This window comes from Eriocheir sinensis, chromosome 10 (assembly GCF_024679095.1).
Source record: "Eriocheir sinensis breed Jianghai 21 chromosome 10, ASM2467909v1, whole genome shotgun sequence".
Lineage (NCBI taxonomy): Eukaryota > Metazoa > Arthropoda > Malacostraca > Decapoda > Varunidae > Eriocheir > Eriocheir sinensis.
Window position 1 is genome coordinate 19,946,805 of NC_066518.1, and position 15,329 is coordinate 19,962,133.

Here is a 15,329-nt window from a genome sequence, read left to right on the forward strand (position 1 = left end):
GTTTTGCTTTCGTTCGCAGGAGCTGCCGATACAAAGGCCTGTCTTGGGAGAAATTCCAGTTAAGTCACCTGTGACATCAAAATCAAGATCAAGATCTGAGGGCCAACAAACCGCGCTTCTTTTTTTGACCTGTTCCGCGTTGGTGCTGCAAGACAGAAACAGCCTAACTAGCCCCATAAAACACCGACGCGTGTTGTTTTGCTGACCCTCCGGAGCTCTTGAAAGTAACTCCGTTACGATGGTGAACAAATAAGAAGAAATCTCAAGATACCTGTGACATCAAGATCAAGATCATCTTGCATCAAACAACAAACGCTCGTGGCCCTGCGCAAGCCACATGCTGCCCTCAGGTTACTGCTGACCTGCTGACTCCTGCGTCCTGAACAGCATGCATTGCAGGGTTCAGGAGGCTGTATAGAGGCGCCACTGTCTCCCAACAACACTAAGGAGGGAACGCAGCAGCGAGTTCCGTTGTGGTGACTCTTTCGCGTCTGCTGGGACACCTGCCCTGGCCACAGCAACATGGGGAAGGGATTCAATAACTACATGTGTAAGAAGTTCTTTCACCCAGCTTCAAGGGACAATCTCAAGCGGGTAAGTGACGGGCACACAAGGGATTTGTCGTATAATTATTAGCACTTCTAATTCCTTTGCATTTTAGTTATTTATCAGGCAAAAACTGAAATACAAACAGAGGGGTAATTGTGGATAATCACTCCGCGCCTCCAAAATCCGATATTACGCCTCTATATTATGGTTAACGGTTAAGATTCGTTTTAGGTCCGTGCCAGTATCTCATTACCTACCTTATGAAACATCACTATCTCTTCATATATCTTTTCTACAAACCTTCAGCAGTCATGGAAACGCTTTGAAAATCCAATTCAAGGACTTTTTTTTTACTCTTGAAAATAAGGGATAATGTTTACGAAAGTGTGTCGCCTCCTCTGGTGCTGGCCGTGGCGGCGCTGCAGCCGGTGTTGCGAGAAATACCTCCTCACTGAAATAAGTCACATATACATGTGGGGGGGTCCAGGGGGGCGCAGCCCACCCGTTAGTAAGTCGTAAAGTTCGGTTGGAGTAGTTTAAATATGCTCCCCGACCCTAAACCCTCTGCAAGCTATTTTACGGCTGCGGCGGCTGCAGCGTCGCCGCAGCCAGCACCAGGGCGACGCGGTTTCGTAAACATTATCCCCTATTTTCAAGAGTAAAAAAAAAGTTCTTGAATTGGATTTTCAAAGCGTTTCCATGACTGTTGAAGGTTTGTAGAAAAGATATATGAGGAGATACTGATGTTTCATAAAGTAGATTATGAGATACTGGCACGGACCTAATACGAATCTTTACCTGGTTAACCCCTCAGGGACACCCGTCCCGCCTTCAGCCAAATGGTGGTTTACCGTCGCAGGACACTCGTCCCGCCCTTGGACAGCCCATTTTCTTTGAATTTCCCTCGCTTTCTCAGTGTCCCTGACCGCTTCCCTACTCAGATAAACACTCTGGCAACCCTGTCACGGCACGCACTGTTCCCTACTTGACAGAGAATACGGAGTGCGGCACAGGTTCTTTGGGACCAGTTCGAGCTCAGGGTATTAATCAGAAAAAGCCACTTTCTCATAAAGACATTATATTCATCATGGGCACCCCAAATAACACCGAGTACAACATGGAAACTTAAATGAAATGTCTGATAACCAGAGAGTTACAAGTAATAAAGATAACAAATAGTTACTTCAACCTTGAAATTGTAAACACCAAAATCCCACCTAATATACCCCACTGGCTTCCTTTGAGTCTCTATGAATGCTCTTTTAAGAACACTTACATAGGTCACCTATAAGTCATTGAATATTAAGAAATCAACATATTGAAAGATTAATTAAAATTAAGTAGGAAGCCATGATACCCAATAGTCACAAGAGCAGATGTAGAACCCATGGCTAAAGAGTACTTCACCGGGAGAAAGGTGGGAGTGGCCGTTTCCCTCTCAAACCGTCACAAACAGAGTCTTCTAGTCCCGTCAGTTCAGTACTGCTGGCCAGTCAGTCACAAGTCTGGAATAATCCTCCATGCCGTTAAGCTGTGACTGGGAAGACGGTCCACTCCCAGCCAACCCACCGATGAAGCACTCAAGTCGCCAGCCGGTTCCACTCTGCCACCCCCCAGACGCAGGTCTCACACCTCACCACACATCTGGGGTCAAACCCAACTCTGAAACACTGAGTTCGATCCCGAACCCTGAATGCCTTGCCACCGGTGCACTCATCCGCACGCAGTGCACGCTTCGAACCGTGACATACCCCCTTCACTAAGTAGAAAATACAATTTTCTACCAGACCAAGCCTTCCATCTTTTTACATAGCCAGTCTGCTGAGAAAGTCCACCCCAACGTTTTCAGACCCTTTGATTACTTTTAGTGTCATAACATACGGTTGGAGTATCAATGCCCATCTCATTATGCGAGCATTTAAAGTTTTCATAGAATGTAGATAATGCAGGGGCTTGTGATCAGTTTCTAACCTAAAGGGTTTACCGTACAAATATGGTGTAAACCTTTGTACCCCCCAAACAATAGCTAGACATTCCCTCTCAATTACTGAATAACGTTGCTCCCTCGGCGCCAGCTTCCAGTTTCCCTACTTCTTGTAGTAGGGCAGATCCCAAGCCTTGTGCTGAAGCATCTGTGCGCAGGATAAATTCATTATCGAGGTTAGGAAGGGTCAGCACCAGCTCGGTGGAAAGACTTCCTTTAAGTGCTTGGAAAGCCCTCTCTTGTTCATTACTCCACTCCAATTTGTTCGGCATCCTCTTCTTAATTAGGTCCGTTAAGGGAGCAGCAATAGTGACGTAGTGAGGAATACATTTCCTATAGTACCCACTAAGCCCTAAGAAGGAACGAAGTGTCTTCTAAGACGTTGGCGAGGCGCTCTGATGATGTCTTCTACCTTCCTCTGTAAAGGCCACATCCCTTCACTCCCGATGACGGGTCCTAGGTAGTCCAACGTCTCCATGCCCAGCCGACTCTTCGAAGGACGAGCTGTTAGTCCCGTGTCCTGCAATCTGGTCAACACTTGCCTGATAAGAAATAAATGATCACTCCACGTCTCTGAATAGATTAATATATCATCGAGGAAGTGTTGCACTCCTTTTATGCCCCTCAGCACCATTCTCATTAGTCTATTGAAAGTGGCGGGAGCATTAACTAATCCAAAGGGTAGAACTGTGAATTGAAATAGCCCTTGGTCGGTTTGGAATGCAATATATTGTTTACTGTCTTTATCCAATGGCAGCTGCCAATAGCCTTTGCTTAAATCGATCTTACTGAAGAATTTTGCTCCCCGTAGATTTGTCATTATCTGTTCTGGATCACTCATGGGTTCGCTGTTAAAGACGGTTAGTTGATTTAGCTTTCTGAAGTCTAAACAGATGCGGTGCTTACCGTCAGGTTTGCGAACTACAACCATGGGTGTGAAATACGGGGAGTTTGATGGCTCATATGATGCCGAGTTCCTTCATCTGATCCAGTTCCGCTTTTACTTCCTCCCTCAACGCGTAGGGTGTCTTGTAGGGCCTAGAACGAAGGACTTGCTCTCTCCATTTCTTCAAGCTTTCATCTTCCTGTTGAGCTGCTTTCAAGGCGTGGCGTCCATGTTCAACATTTCTTCCAAATCGGGGACCTTAAGTTTCTTCCGTGGTTGAGCCTGTTTAGCCTGCTTCGCTGCTGCCCTGGTCACTGCTGCATTCACCTCCCTGGTTGCCGACTCCAGTGGTTCTTCCAGCCGTGTTGCTCCTTCGGGGTTACCAATCATAACATCATAAGCAGGGTCCTCCATGCACACTGTAGTAACACTACCTTTATAGCAGGGACACTCAATTTCCACTCGGGCAAGAGGATAGGTTTCAATTTTTCCATTAGCAAGCTCTTTTTTATAGGCACCTTTTCCCCGTTACCCGACCCTCTGGTAATAAGCCCTTCTTAACAACAACGGTACTGCACCGTGTCACGCAACACCTCTACATCTACTCCACACAGCCGTCCTCTTACCACCGGCATGCTGGCCAGGGCACTGACCACCTCCACCAGGTGACCGCAGGATAAAACCTCCGCATGAGCACATACATCGTCTTCGTCCGCAGGCTCTTTCGTACCTGCATCTGTAGCGGTCGATGGAGGGGAGCTTTGGCAGACACTCACCTCCGCAGGCTTCTTGAAGCTTCAACACTCCGGTGATCTATGGCCCAGTCTTCCACACGTAAAGCACTTAACCTCCTTTCCTTCACTAGTTTTTCAGGTCCGTTTTCTGTATCTCACTTAACTAGCTTTCTTCGCTTTCTTCCTTCAAGTTTGGAAAATTCTCCGTGGGCAAACGTGTAACTCTCTGTTAGTTCGGTCATCTGCTGTACGGTCAAGGGGAATCGTTCTCTCAAATAGATCTGTAAACTTTTACCACAGGTGTTAACAAATTGTTCACCCAGCACTAAGTCTAAAAGTCCTTTGTACGACTTTTCACAAGGAGACAGTTCAGTGCATTGCACGAGATAGTTTCAGAGCCGGTTAACAAACTGCTCAACCTTTTCATCCTTTTGAGGATTACTGCTTCGAAATTTTCTACGAAATCCGTCTTCCGTATACACTCGAACCGGTCCATTAACGCTTCTTTGACCTTATCACAATCATTAGCGTCTTCATTCGTTAACCGTGCATAAACTTCCAAGGCCAGTCCCTGTAGGTGTGAACTGAGAATGACACCCCAGGACTCTTTCTTCCATCTCGCCATGTCTGCAAAGAGCTCAAACCGACGCAAACAGGCGTCAAGGTCATCCTTGGACTTGTCAAACACCGGTAGCAAGGGGCCCTTCGCTTTCACCGCCACGGGTTCACGGCTTGAGGCAGCTCGACCTTCCACATCTGCAAGTTCCAACCGTAACTTCAGATTTCGCTCCTCTAACTCGTGCCTTAGTTTTTCTGCTTCCAGCGCCTCTGCACGCTGCTGACGGTCCAACTCGTATCTGAGCTTTTCTGCTTCTCGTTCCTCTGCACGCACCTGGCACTCTCGTGCTTGTTCCTCCTTCACAAATTCAGCAAGATTTTCTCCTTCATAGCCAAGCTCTTTCCCCAACTCTACAAGTTCCTTAAGAGAAGACATAATGAGGTACTATAATACACAATACTGCCAAATAAGCCTGACGCTGAACTGGTCCTGTCACGGTCGCCAGATGTCACAGCATGCACTGTTCCCTACTTGACAGAGAATACAGAGTGCGGCACAGGTTCTTTGGGACCAGTTCGAGCTCAGGGTATTAATCAGAAAAAGCCACTTTCTCATAAAGACATTATATTCATCATGGGCGTCCCAAATAACACCGAGTACAACATGGAAACTTAAATGAAATGTCTGATAACCAGAGAGTTACAAGTAATAAAGATAATAAATAGTTACTTCAACCTTGAAATTGTAAACACCAAAATCCCACCTAATATACCCTACTGGCTTCCTTTGAGTCTCTATGAATGCTCTTTTAACCCCTTCGCGCCGGATGTTCAAAAAGCCCGCCTGGCTGATATATGGCGTGCTCTGCCGCGCGCGGGAAACCTGAGCCGGCATGTATCTGTTTGTCGCCTCCGTATATTATGCTGCTGAAAGCCCTCATTACATGTATCCCGTATTTGCAAAGCAGCATACACGACGAGTCAACATATACCTGCTATGCATAATATAAATTGCGTCAACGCGAAATAAAAAAAAAGCGAAATAAAGAAAGGGGAGAAAAGGGATTGGGGGAAATAAATAGAGAAAGCTGGTGTTTGTGTAGTGGTGGAAGTTTGTCTAGAAATTATCAGCGAGAGAGAGAGAGAGAGAGAGAGAGAGAGAGAGAGAGAGAGAGAGAGAGAGAGGTGGGCGAGACGTGATGGTATCGGAGCCACTGTTGCCAGATTATCATACTCGTAGCCTCGTATTTACCGGTTTCTGAGCCATAACTATTGCCAAAACACACCAATAATTAACCATTCTAATGATAACTGTATATGAAGTCAGTTATTGGGGTCGAGGAGGCAGATTTTTGGGTCGGAAATTGGTAGACAGGAGGCCGAGTATGACAATCTGGCAACGTTGGTCGGCGCCTCGGTGTCTGAGAGAGAGAGAGAGAGAGAGAGAGAGAGAGAGAGAGAGAGAGAGAGAGCCAATGAGACTTCCTAATTTTAGACAAAAGGCGAGAAGAAGGCGGTGCATACTGTAGCTCATTTTTTGTGATTGGTGGGAACAAGGATGGTGGGAGGAGCAATAGGATTTCAAGGACAGCATACGGCGTCTTTACTTAGTAACCAACACAAAGTACGGGACAACTCAATAGAAGAAGAAACAGAATAGAAATATGACGCCTACGTAGGCGTCATCGTATATGCTACTGGGGCTTCATGACGCCTACGTAGGCGTCATCGTATTGAAAGGGTTAAGAACACTTACATAGGTCACCTATAAGTCATTGAATATTAAGAAATCAGTATATATTGAAAGATTAATTTAAATTAAGTAGGAAACCACGATACCCAATAGCCACAAGAGCAGAGGTAGAACCCATGGCTAAAGAGTACTTCACCGGGAGAAAGGTGGGAGTGGCCATTTCCCTCTCAAACCGTCACAAACAGAGTCTTCTAGTCCCGTCAGTTCAGTACTGCTGGCCAGTCAGTCACAAGTCTGGAATAATCCTCCACGCCGTTAAGCTGTGACTGGGAAGACGGTCCACTCCCAGCCAACCCACCGATGAAGCACTCAAGTCGCCAACCGGTTCCACTCTGCCACCCCCCAGACGCAGGTCTCACACCTCACCACACATCTGGGGTCAAACCCAACTCTGAAACACTGAGTTCGATCCCGAACCCTGAATGCCTTGCCACTGGTGCACTCATCCGCACGCACTGCACGCTTTGAACCGTGACAAACCCCCACGCAGTAGACATACAAAAATACGCCTAGCCACACAGTCACACACCCGTACCATGATGGAGGGTGGAAGTGAGACCCCACCCTCTCCCAAGCCATCCACTTCCACCGGCACTCGTCCACGTCGTGTTGTTAGGAAGAGAAAAACAACTACATTAAACACTAGTGGTGATGTTCGGCGAGCCCTTGAGTCACGTCTGGGAAACAAGGAGTGGCTGAGGGGCAGGCGGCCTGGAATTTTCCAGTGACCCTTCCCCCTGGTATGCGCTCTGCCCCCCTCCCTTCTCATTCCCACCACCACACCTGACATGACCTGTGTCTTCTGTAAACTTCTTCTCCTGTTGTCTGTCTTGTGACAAAGGAAGCTGAGCGCATGTACACGTGACCGCCAGAAATTCGCTCCAACCTCTGACTTCTAGACCTCCTGTAGTTGTGTTTTTCTTCTTCTTTTTTTCAAATTACTATGCATTTTTGTGTATGATTTGCTCATATCTACAACTTTTGTTCAGTTATTTTTTGTCAGACGAAAAAAAAAGGTCATTTTTTTTTCAGTTTTCCTTGCTTTCTAGGCGAAGTATGGAAATAATTGAAATTCTGAATATACCATTAGAAAGCACTAGAAAAACTATAAAACTTTTGTTAAATAAAAAAAAAATTTAATACGCACATGAAAATCGACGGGTTTTTTTGCGTTCTGGCCCTCACAGGCGATTATTTTTTGCGTCCCGAAGGGGTTAAGGGACTAAATACATGTCCTTTAAGGGTAGCAGAGGTTTTGCCACTTCGGTTCGCCACCTGTGGGTGTTCACACCTCCGTAATTTCGCGTGCTAGTTGTTTCGCCACTTGAAAGGAGAGGTCTCGCTACTCACCAAGAAAACCTATTAAAATTCTAAAAATGTTGACAAAAACATGCAGATCTACATTGTTTAACCCGTATACAGTGATGTCCTTTGTCAGAGAAAGGGGTCATGGTAGGTTGCATTTTTTTCGTATATTTTTTATTTGCCCCATAAAATGAGAAACAAATTCATTTCATTTTATTGCTTTGATATTATACGTATGTTGAGTGACAAATATTATCAATACAAACAAAATTAAAGGCCGTAGAATGGCTCAAAAAGGAAATTGAATATATACGTACTAAAAACTTCTGTAAGAGGTACATATATATCCATAATAAACAGTGCACGGGCAAAAGGATGTTACGTCATATAAGAACGAAGCAATATGGGAAGCGTAAAAGGATAAACGTACTTTGACGTACTTTTTTTGTTCGTCGTGTCATCAGCACGAACATTAGCGGCACCTGCTTTATATTGTTATCTCTTCTTGCAAAGCCATGGATGCTAGAGAGTTGGCAAAACAGATGTTTTACCACCTTAAAGGTCCCATCCATAAACCATTGCTTGCATTTTGACAAATGGTGAAGCTGTGCCCTCGTTCCCAGCAAAATATGCTTTGCCGTGTCGGCTGTAATATCGCCAACAAGGAATTCGTCTGCTTACAAGTAAGCATAGTCAATCTGTAACTTTCAGAATCATATATATCTATATATATCTATATCTTTCTATCTCTCTATATATATATATATATATATATATATATATATATATATATATATATATATATATATATATATATATATATATATATATATATATATATATATATATATATATATATATATATATATATATATATATATATATATATATATATATATATATATATATATATATATATATATATATATATATATATATATATAAATTGGTAGAGTAATCCAATCAGACAGCGATGCTACCGTTCTCCAGGATGAGCTTGAAAGACTCTATGATTGGCAGGGAAATGGCAGATGGAATTCAATGTCGGGAAGTGTAGCATTTTGAGTGTAGGCAGGAATAACTCCTTACACAACTACTCCTTAAATGACACTCCTCTAAACAGGCCTGGGCATGAGAGACTTAGGAGTCCTAGTGAGCGCTGACCTCCGTCCTAGGGCTCAAATGCATTCAGGCTAAAAATCGGGCAAACAGAGTACTAGGTTTCATCTCAAGGAGCGTATGCAATAGGAGCGCTGAAGTCATCCTCAAACTTTACTTAGCACTAGTTAGACCTCATCTCGATTATGCAGTTCAGTTCTGGTCCCCCTATTTATAGAATGGATATCAAGATGTTAGAATCTGTACAGAGGAGGATGACAAAGATGATTCACGGGGTGAGAAACTTGCCCTATGAAGACAGGCTGAAGCAGTTAAATGTACACTCTCTAGAAAGGCGAATGTTGTGAGGAGACCTGGTCGAAGTCTATAAATGGATGAAGGGCTTTAATAAAGGGGATGTCAGTAAGATTTTGATAGTTAAAGAACCAGGTAGGATGCATGGCAATGGTTTTAAGTTCGACAAATTCAGATTAAAGAAAGACAGGCAAGAATTAGTTCACCAATAGAGTGGTGGACGAATGGAACAGGCTTGGGAACCATGTTGTGGGTGCCAATGCCGTAGATACATTCAAGAAGAGGTTAGATAAAGCCATGGATGGTGAGGTAAGGTGGGGTTGAGTGTACAGGAGCTGCCTTGTATAGGCCAACCGGTCTCTTGCAGACTCCTTACGTTCTTATGTTCTTATATATCATTTCATCGATGCCTGCTCCTAGGAGCTCCCACCAGGGGATGGCCACGGCAGAAGAGCTTCCAACTTTCTCTATCCAGACACTCCCTCCTTGCCTGCTTAAAGTTTCTCAAGGATCTTTCCCCCCTCTCCCTAACTTACTCTTGCACCCTATCCCTCCACTTCACTGGAGGTCGTCCTCTAACATTCCCTCTCTCTATCTCTCTCACATACACCCTTCTGGTCATCTTACTCTCCTCCATTCGCTCCATGTGGCCAAACCACTTTAAAGTCTGTCGCTTCACTTCTTCACCACTCCACACTTCTTCCCTTCACCCCTGTGACACATTCCAAAATGCTCGTACACACTTTCATTACTCATTCCATCCATTCTACTCACACCACAAGCACTCCTCAAATAACTCATTTCCACTGCCTGCACTAAAGACCTCTGACTTTCGTTCCAGGCCCACGTTTCACTTGCATATTTGAGGGTTGGTACTATTATTGTATTTCTCAAATCCCTCTTTTCCTCCATGCTCACACTTCTGCCATTCATGATTCGTCCCAAAGACCCTACCACCCTTCTTCCATGCAATGCCCTTTCTCTTATCTCTCCTTCCATACCACCATGCTTACACATAATGGATCCAAAGTACTTAAACTCATTGACCTTCTCCATTTCTTCACCATTCAAAATTATTTTGCATTCCTTTTCACATTCAATTCCCACTCTATATGGGCATACAAAATCTACAACCTCACTTCTACTTCGCTCACAAACCATCACTTTACTTTTGTTGACATTTACTTTCAGCTTTCTCCTATTACAGACACAATCAAAAACACTGACCAAATTTTGTAGGTCACTTTCATTTTCTGCAATGAGCACCGTGTCATCAGCAAACAGTATCGAATTCAGTATCCACTTCCTTCCCTCATCGAACATTCTTACTCCAACTTCTCCAACTTTGCCCTTCATTTCTCTAATAACACCATCCATATAAATATTGAACAACCATGGTGACATGACGCACCCTTGTCTTAAGCCCACTTTTATCTCAAAATGTTCACTTGTTTCTCCAGTAATTTTAACACATGCAGATGCAGCCTCATAGAAAGACTTTATTGCACTAAGCAGTTTTCCTCCCACACCATAAATCTTTAAAACATCCCACAATGCAATCCAATCGACTCTGTCATAAGCTTTTTCCAAATCCATGAAGGCAGCGTATAGTTTCTTTCCTTTTGCTATTATTTATTGTACTATCATCCTGAAGGCAAATATCTGATCTACACATCCCCTTCCCTTCCTGAAGCTTCCTTGTTCTTCACTGATTTTCTCTTCTGTAAGTCTTTGCACCCTCTCTATTATGACTTTTCCATATACCTTTCCGGGTATACTCAGGAGACTTATACCTCTATAGCTCCCACATTCCCCTCTCCTGCCCTTCCCCTTGTAAACTGGGACAATGATGGCTTTCGTCCAGTCTCCTGGCACCCCCCCCCCCCCCCTCCCATGCTACTTCACATATCTTGACCATCCATTTAAAGACTACATCTCCTCCACACTTCAACATTTATGTTATTCCATCAATTCCTGCTGCCTTTCCATTTTTAATCTTTTTATTGCCTGATTTACTTCTTCATATGTTATACTTCTTTCTTTATATACTCCTCCTCTACCTCTACTCAAAACTGCTGCTGTTACAGCTGTTGGACGTCCATCCTCAAAATTCATTAAGTTTTTTAAATATTCTCTCCATCTCTCTTTCACAGCTTCCCCGTCTTTCAACATCTTTCCATTCTCATCCATAACTTCATTTATTTTACTTAAGGAGATATTTTCTGCATTTCTTTTGTTTTTTACTTCTTTCCAATATGATTTCCTGTTCCCTCTACATTTTTCACTTAGTCTTTTTCCAAAGTCTTCATCAACTCTCTTCTTACTTTCTTTTAATGCTTGTTTTAATTTCATTTTGCATTCTCTATATTTCTTTTTCCTTTCCCTTTTTTACTTGTTCAGCCACATTTCTTTCTTGAGTTTTCTTAAAAAGTTCCCTTTTCTCTTTTACTATCCTCCTTATCTCTTCTGTCCACCATGAATTTCCTTTTCTTTTTCCATCTCTCACCACTTTCATCCCTAACACTTTTTTTGTTGTAGTTACCATTATTTCTTTAAATTTTCAAAAAACTTTTTCAATATTTGTATTATCTTTTACACTTTCCCATTTTTCACTTAAGGCCTCTGCCTTTTCACAGTTATACTCATCTTTTATTTCTTATATATATATATATATATATATATATATATATATATATATATATATATATATATATATATATATATATATATATATATATTTCATTGACAGGCTTGCAAAGGCAGAAAAATGCATATATATATATATATATATATATATATATATATATATATATATATATATATATATATATATATATATATATATATATATATATATATATATATTGGTGTAGCCAGGGAGTCATTTCTCTTTTAAGCATACGAGGTTTAATGAAACTGCTGTTTCTGCATTATTCAGCTTCTGCTGCATTTTTTCTATTAGTCTTATCAACTCTCTTTTTATGGTGTCTAAAGCCCTGAGGAGCTGTCCAAAAGTTGGGTTGTTGGTTGCAACGTTTCGTACGACATATTTATCAGAGTGAAAGACATAGACGAACTACAGAAACTTAAGCAGCAGCTCAGCAACATCTCCGGCCTCAACTTTACCTTTGAAGAATCACAAGAAGGACGCCTGCCACTCCTCGACGTACTAGTATCTCCACAAGACTCAGGATTCAACACCTCAGTGTACATCAAACCAACAAACACAGGACTTTGCCTCAACGGAAACAGCGAGTGCCCGCAACACTACAGAAGATCCACAATCAACGCATACATACGGTGAGCAATCTCACACAGCTCAACAAGGAAGAATTTACATAACGAATTGGAAAGAATTACAGAAGTCCTTGTAAACAACGGCTACCCCAACAGTGAAGTGACCCAGGCCATCAACTGCACCCTAGAGAAATGGTACAACCCTGCAACCACCTCTACAAACCAAAACAACATCAATCTCTACTACAGGAACTACATGTCCACCGAGTATAAGACAGATGAAAGAGTGATCAAAGATATCATCCACAAGAATGTCAAACCAACAGACGCAGACCAAACCATATCACTCATCATCTACTACAAGACCTCCAAAACAGCCAACCTACTAATCAAGAACCGCCAAACACCACCACCGGCACCTCTTCAGGAAGACCATGTCATCTACGAGCACACCTGCGCTATTGAGGACTGTGGGCCTCATACATACATCGGGATGACACGGACAAAACTGACTAGGCGCTTAACATGCCACCTACAAAATGGTGCTATCAAGAACCACTACACAGTCAAGCACAAGGAAACCTTAGCACGCAGCCACCTAGAAGATTCAACGAAAATACTTGACAGGGAAACTGACCCCCGCCGACTATTGTTCCTGGAAGCCCTCTACATTGAAGATCTAGGGCCAACAATGAACACTCAAGCCCAAGATCTGCAAATCTTACCAACGCAGAAGAGAAGTAGCAGAAAAAACAACACCTAGGTACCTGCGCAGCGAAGGACGCCGCGCAGCATTCACCGCGCTACTTGTACACGCCACACCGGCCAATCACAAGCCAGAACGCGCATATAAAAGGAGCAACCCAGACGACCCAGCTCCATTCAGCCTGAAGATGTTCCCTAGGCAGGAACGAAACGTTGCAACCAACAACCCAACTTTTGGACAGCTCCTTGGGGCTTTAGACACCATAAAAAGAGAGTTCATAAGACTAAAAAAATGCAGCAGAAGCTGAATAATGCAGAAACAGCAGTTTCATTCAACCTCGTATGCTTAAAAGAGAATATATATATATATATATATATATATATATATATATATATATATATATATATATATATACATATTATTTATTTATATATATATATATTTATATATATATATATATATATAAATAAATAATATGTATATATATATATATATATATATATTATTTATTTATTTTTATTTTTTTTAATTTTTTTATATATTTATTATTTTTATGTACCTGAAAACCCACTTCATCTGGGTTCGGATCTTTAAGTCGAAGATTCTGCCTGTGCAGGTTTGCTGCTCTTGCAAAGGTTGCTGGATTTGGCAGCGAGTGGGCACCCTCTGGGATTACTGTGTTCATGACTTCAGCAACTATTGCAGAGGATGATCTGAATAATTCCTGCTTTGCTATCTCTTAATCTAGAATAATGAATACTGAATAAATTATGTGTAATAACAAAATGAATTATAATATTGATTATCAACGTGGATTACCTTAGCAGACACCTTCACCCTATTGGCTGCCCCAGGATCTGCTGCATGGTTGTGGCCATGTTTGCCGCGCCTTAATGTTTCGCCAGTTTGAGTAACGGTGGCTGTACAGTGTACTTTTTTGTTTCGCACGCTGCAGTACCAATACCTTTGATTTCTGTAAAAAATAAGTACAAGGTGGGCCACTTAAAAGTAGGCTGGTTGGCTAAGTGTGGCAGGGGTGAGGATGGCTCAGTACTGCATTATATAACATGACATCATTTAAGGATAACAAGGGACCACCATGGTCCATCAAGGTCAGTCATAAAATGACCTTGTCAATAAGGCGGGCTACTTTTATGCGTCCCACCCTGTGTATGGTACGTTATGTGTACATTCAAGGTTAATGTTACCCTTCGCTGTTAAACAAACAAACAAGAAATAAATAAAACTAACCTTTACTGTGTAACAGTAACCGTCACTGCTTAAAAATTTCCTGCCTCCCCTTTTAGTGCCACCTGCAACTTCCTCAGATGTTACTACTGGTGAATCATCTGGTGCGTAGTCATCCAACTCTGGATCATCTAGTGATCTAGGGAAATGGAGTGTGCGATATATGTGCATCCATATAGACCAGAATTATGTAGCAATATGGACGAATATAAGAGAGAGAGAGAGAGAGAGAGAGAGAGAGAGAGAGAGAGAGAGAGAGAGAGAGAGAGAGAGAGAGAGAGCTCAACTATTGTAATGTTACAGAAGTGTGCTATGTTCATACTATTGGTGCTGACAATTCAATTTCTCATCCTGGTATATTAAAATTTTCTACTCCCATCGGATGAGGAACATCTTGGGCCTGAGGTTCCAGCTCCTGCTGGTCTAAAGCGGGCTCCGGTATTTCGAATTCCTGTCCTGCTGGTATATCAAAACTTTCAACTTCCATTGGCTGCAGAACAGTAAAGGTCTGAAGTTCCTGCTGCTCTAAAGCGGGCTCCGACACTGTAGAAGTTGTTGTTTGGCAACCGTGACATATCCACTCACGCTCGAGTAAGCCCCTCACCATCATCTTATATTCTTCATAAGAAATTCCTAGAAAAAATTATGTATGTAAAGGAAAAAACGAAATGGACTCAAGATAGTAGCTTTGACTCCCTTCTCCGCATTTTATAAACCAAACTATGTTGCACCACCTTGCTACGTCGAATGTACACTTACTTATTGTTATAATTAATATCGACTTACCTGTATTGCGAAGACGATGTTGCCACTGCTCACAAATATCACATTGTACAGCATGATGTTTATTTGCCACTGTTTTGCCACAAAGGATACAGTTGTGTAGCGGCATGGTGACTGTGGAGCAAGTCTGGCTAAACTAAAGATTTCAGACTTTTTTCCTCACAAAAAAACGG

The 15,329-nt window shown here is 42.5% G+C and overlaps 1 protein-coding gene across 1 annotated transcript in view; it reads left to right on the forward strand.

Moving 5' to 3' along the window:
• Positions 1-265: 265 nt before the first annotated feature.
• Positions 266-15,329, forward strand: part of LOC126996670 (corepressor interacting with RBPJ 1-like) — a 37,007-nt gene continuing 21,943 nt past the window's right edge. The window contains exon 1 of the mRNA XM_050857393.1: positions 266-594. Within this exon, the coding sequence (XP_050713350.1) occupies positions 523-594 (72 nt within the window). The 5' untranslated portion in view covers positions 266-522. The remainder of the gene's footprint in view (positions 595-15,329) is intronic.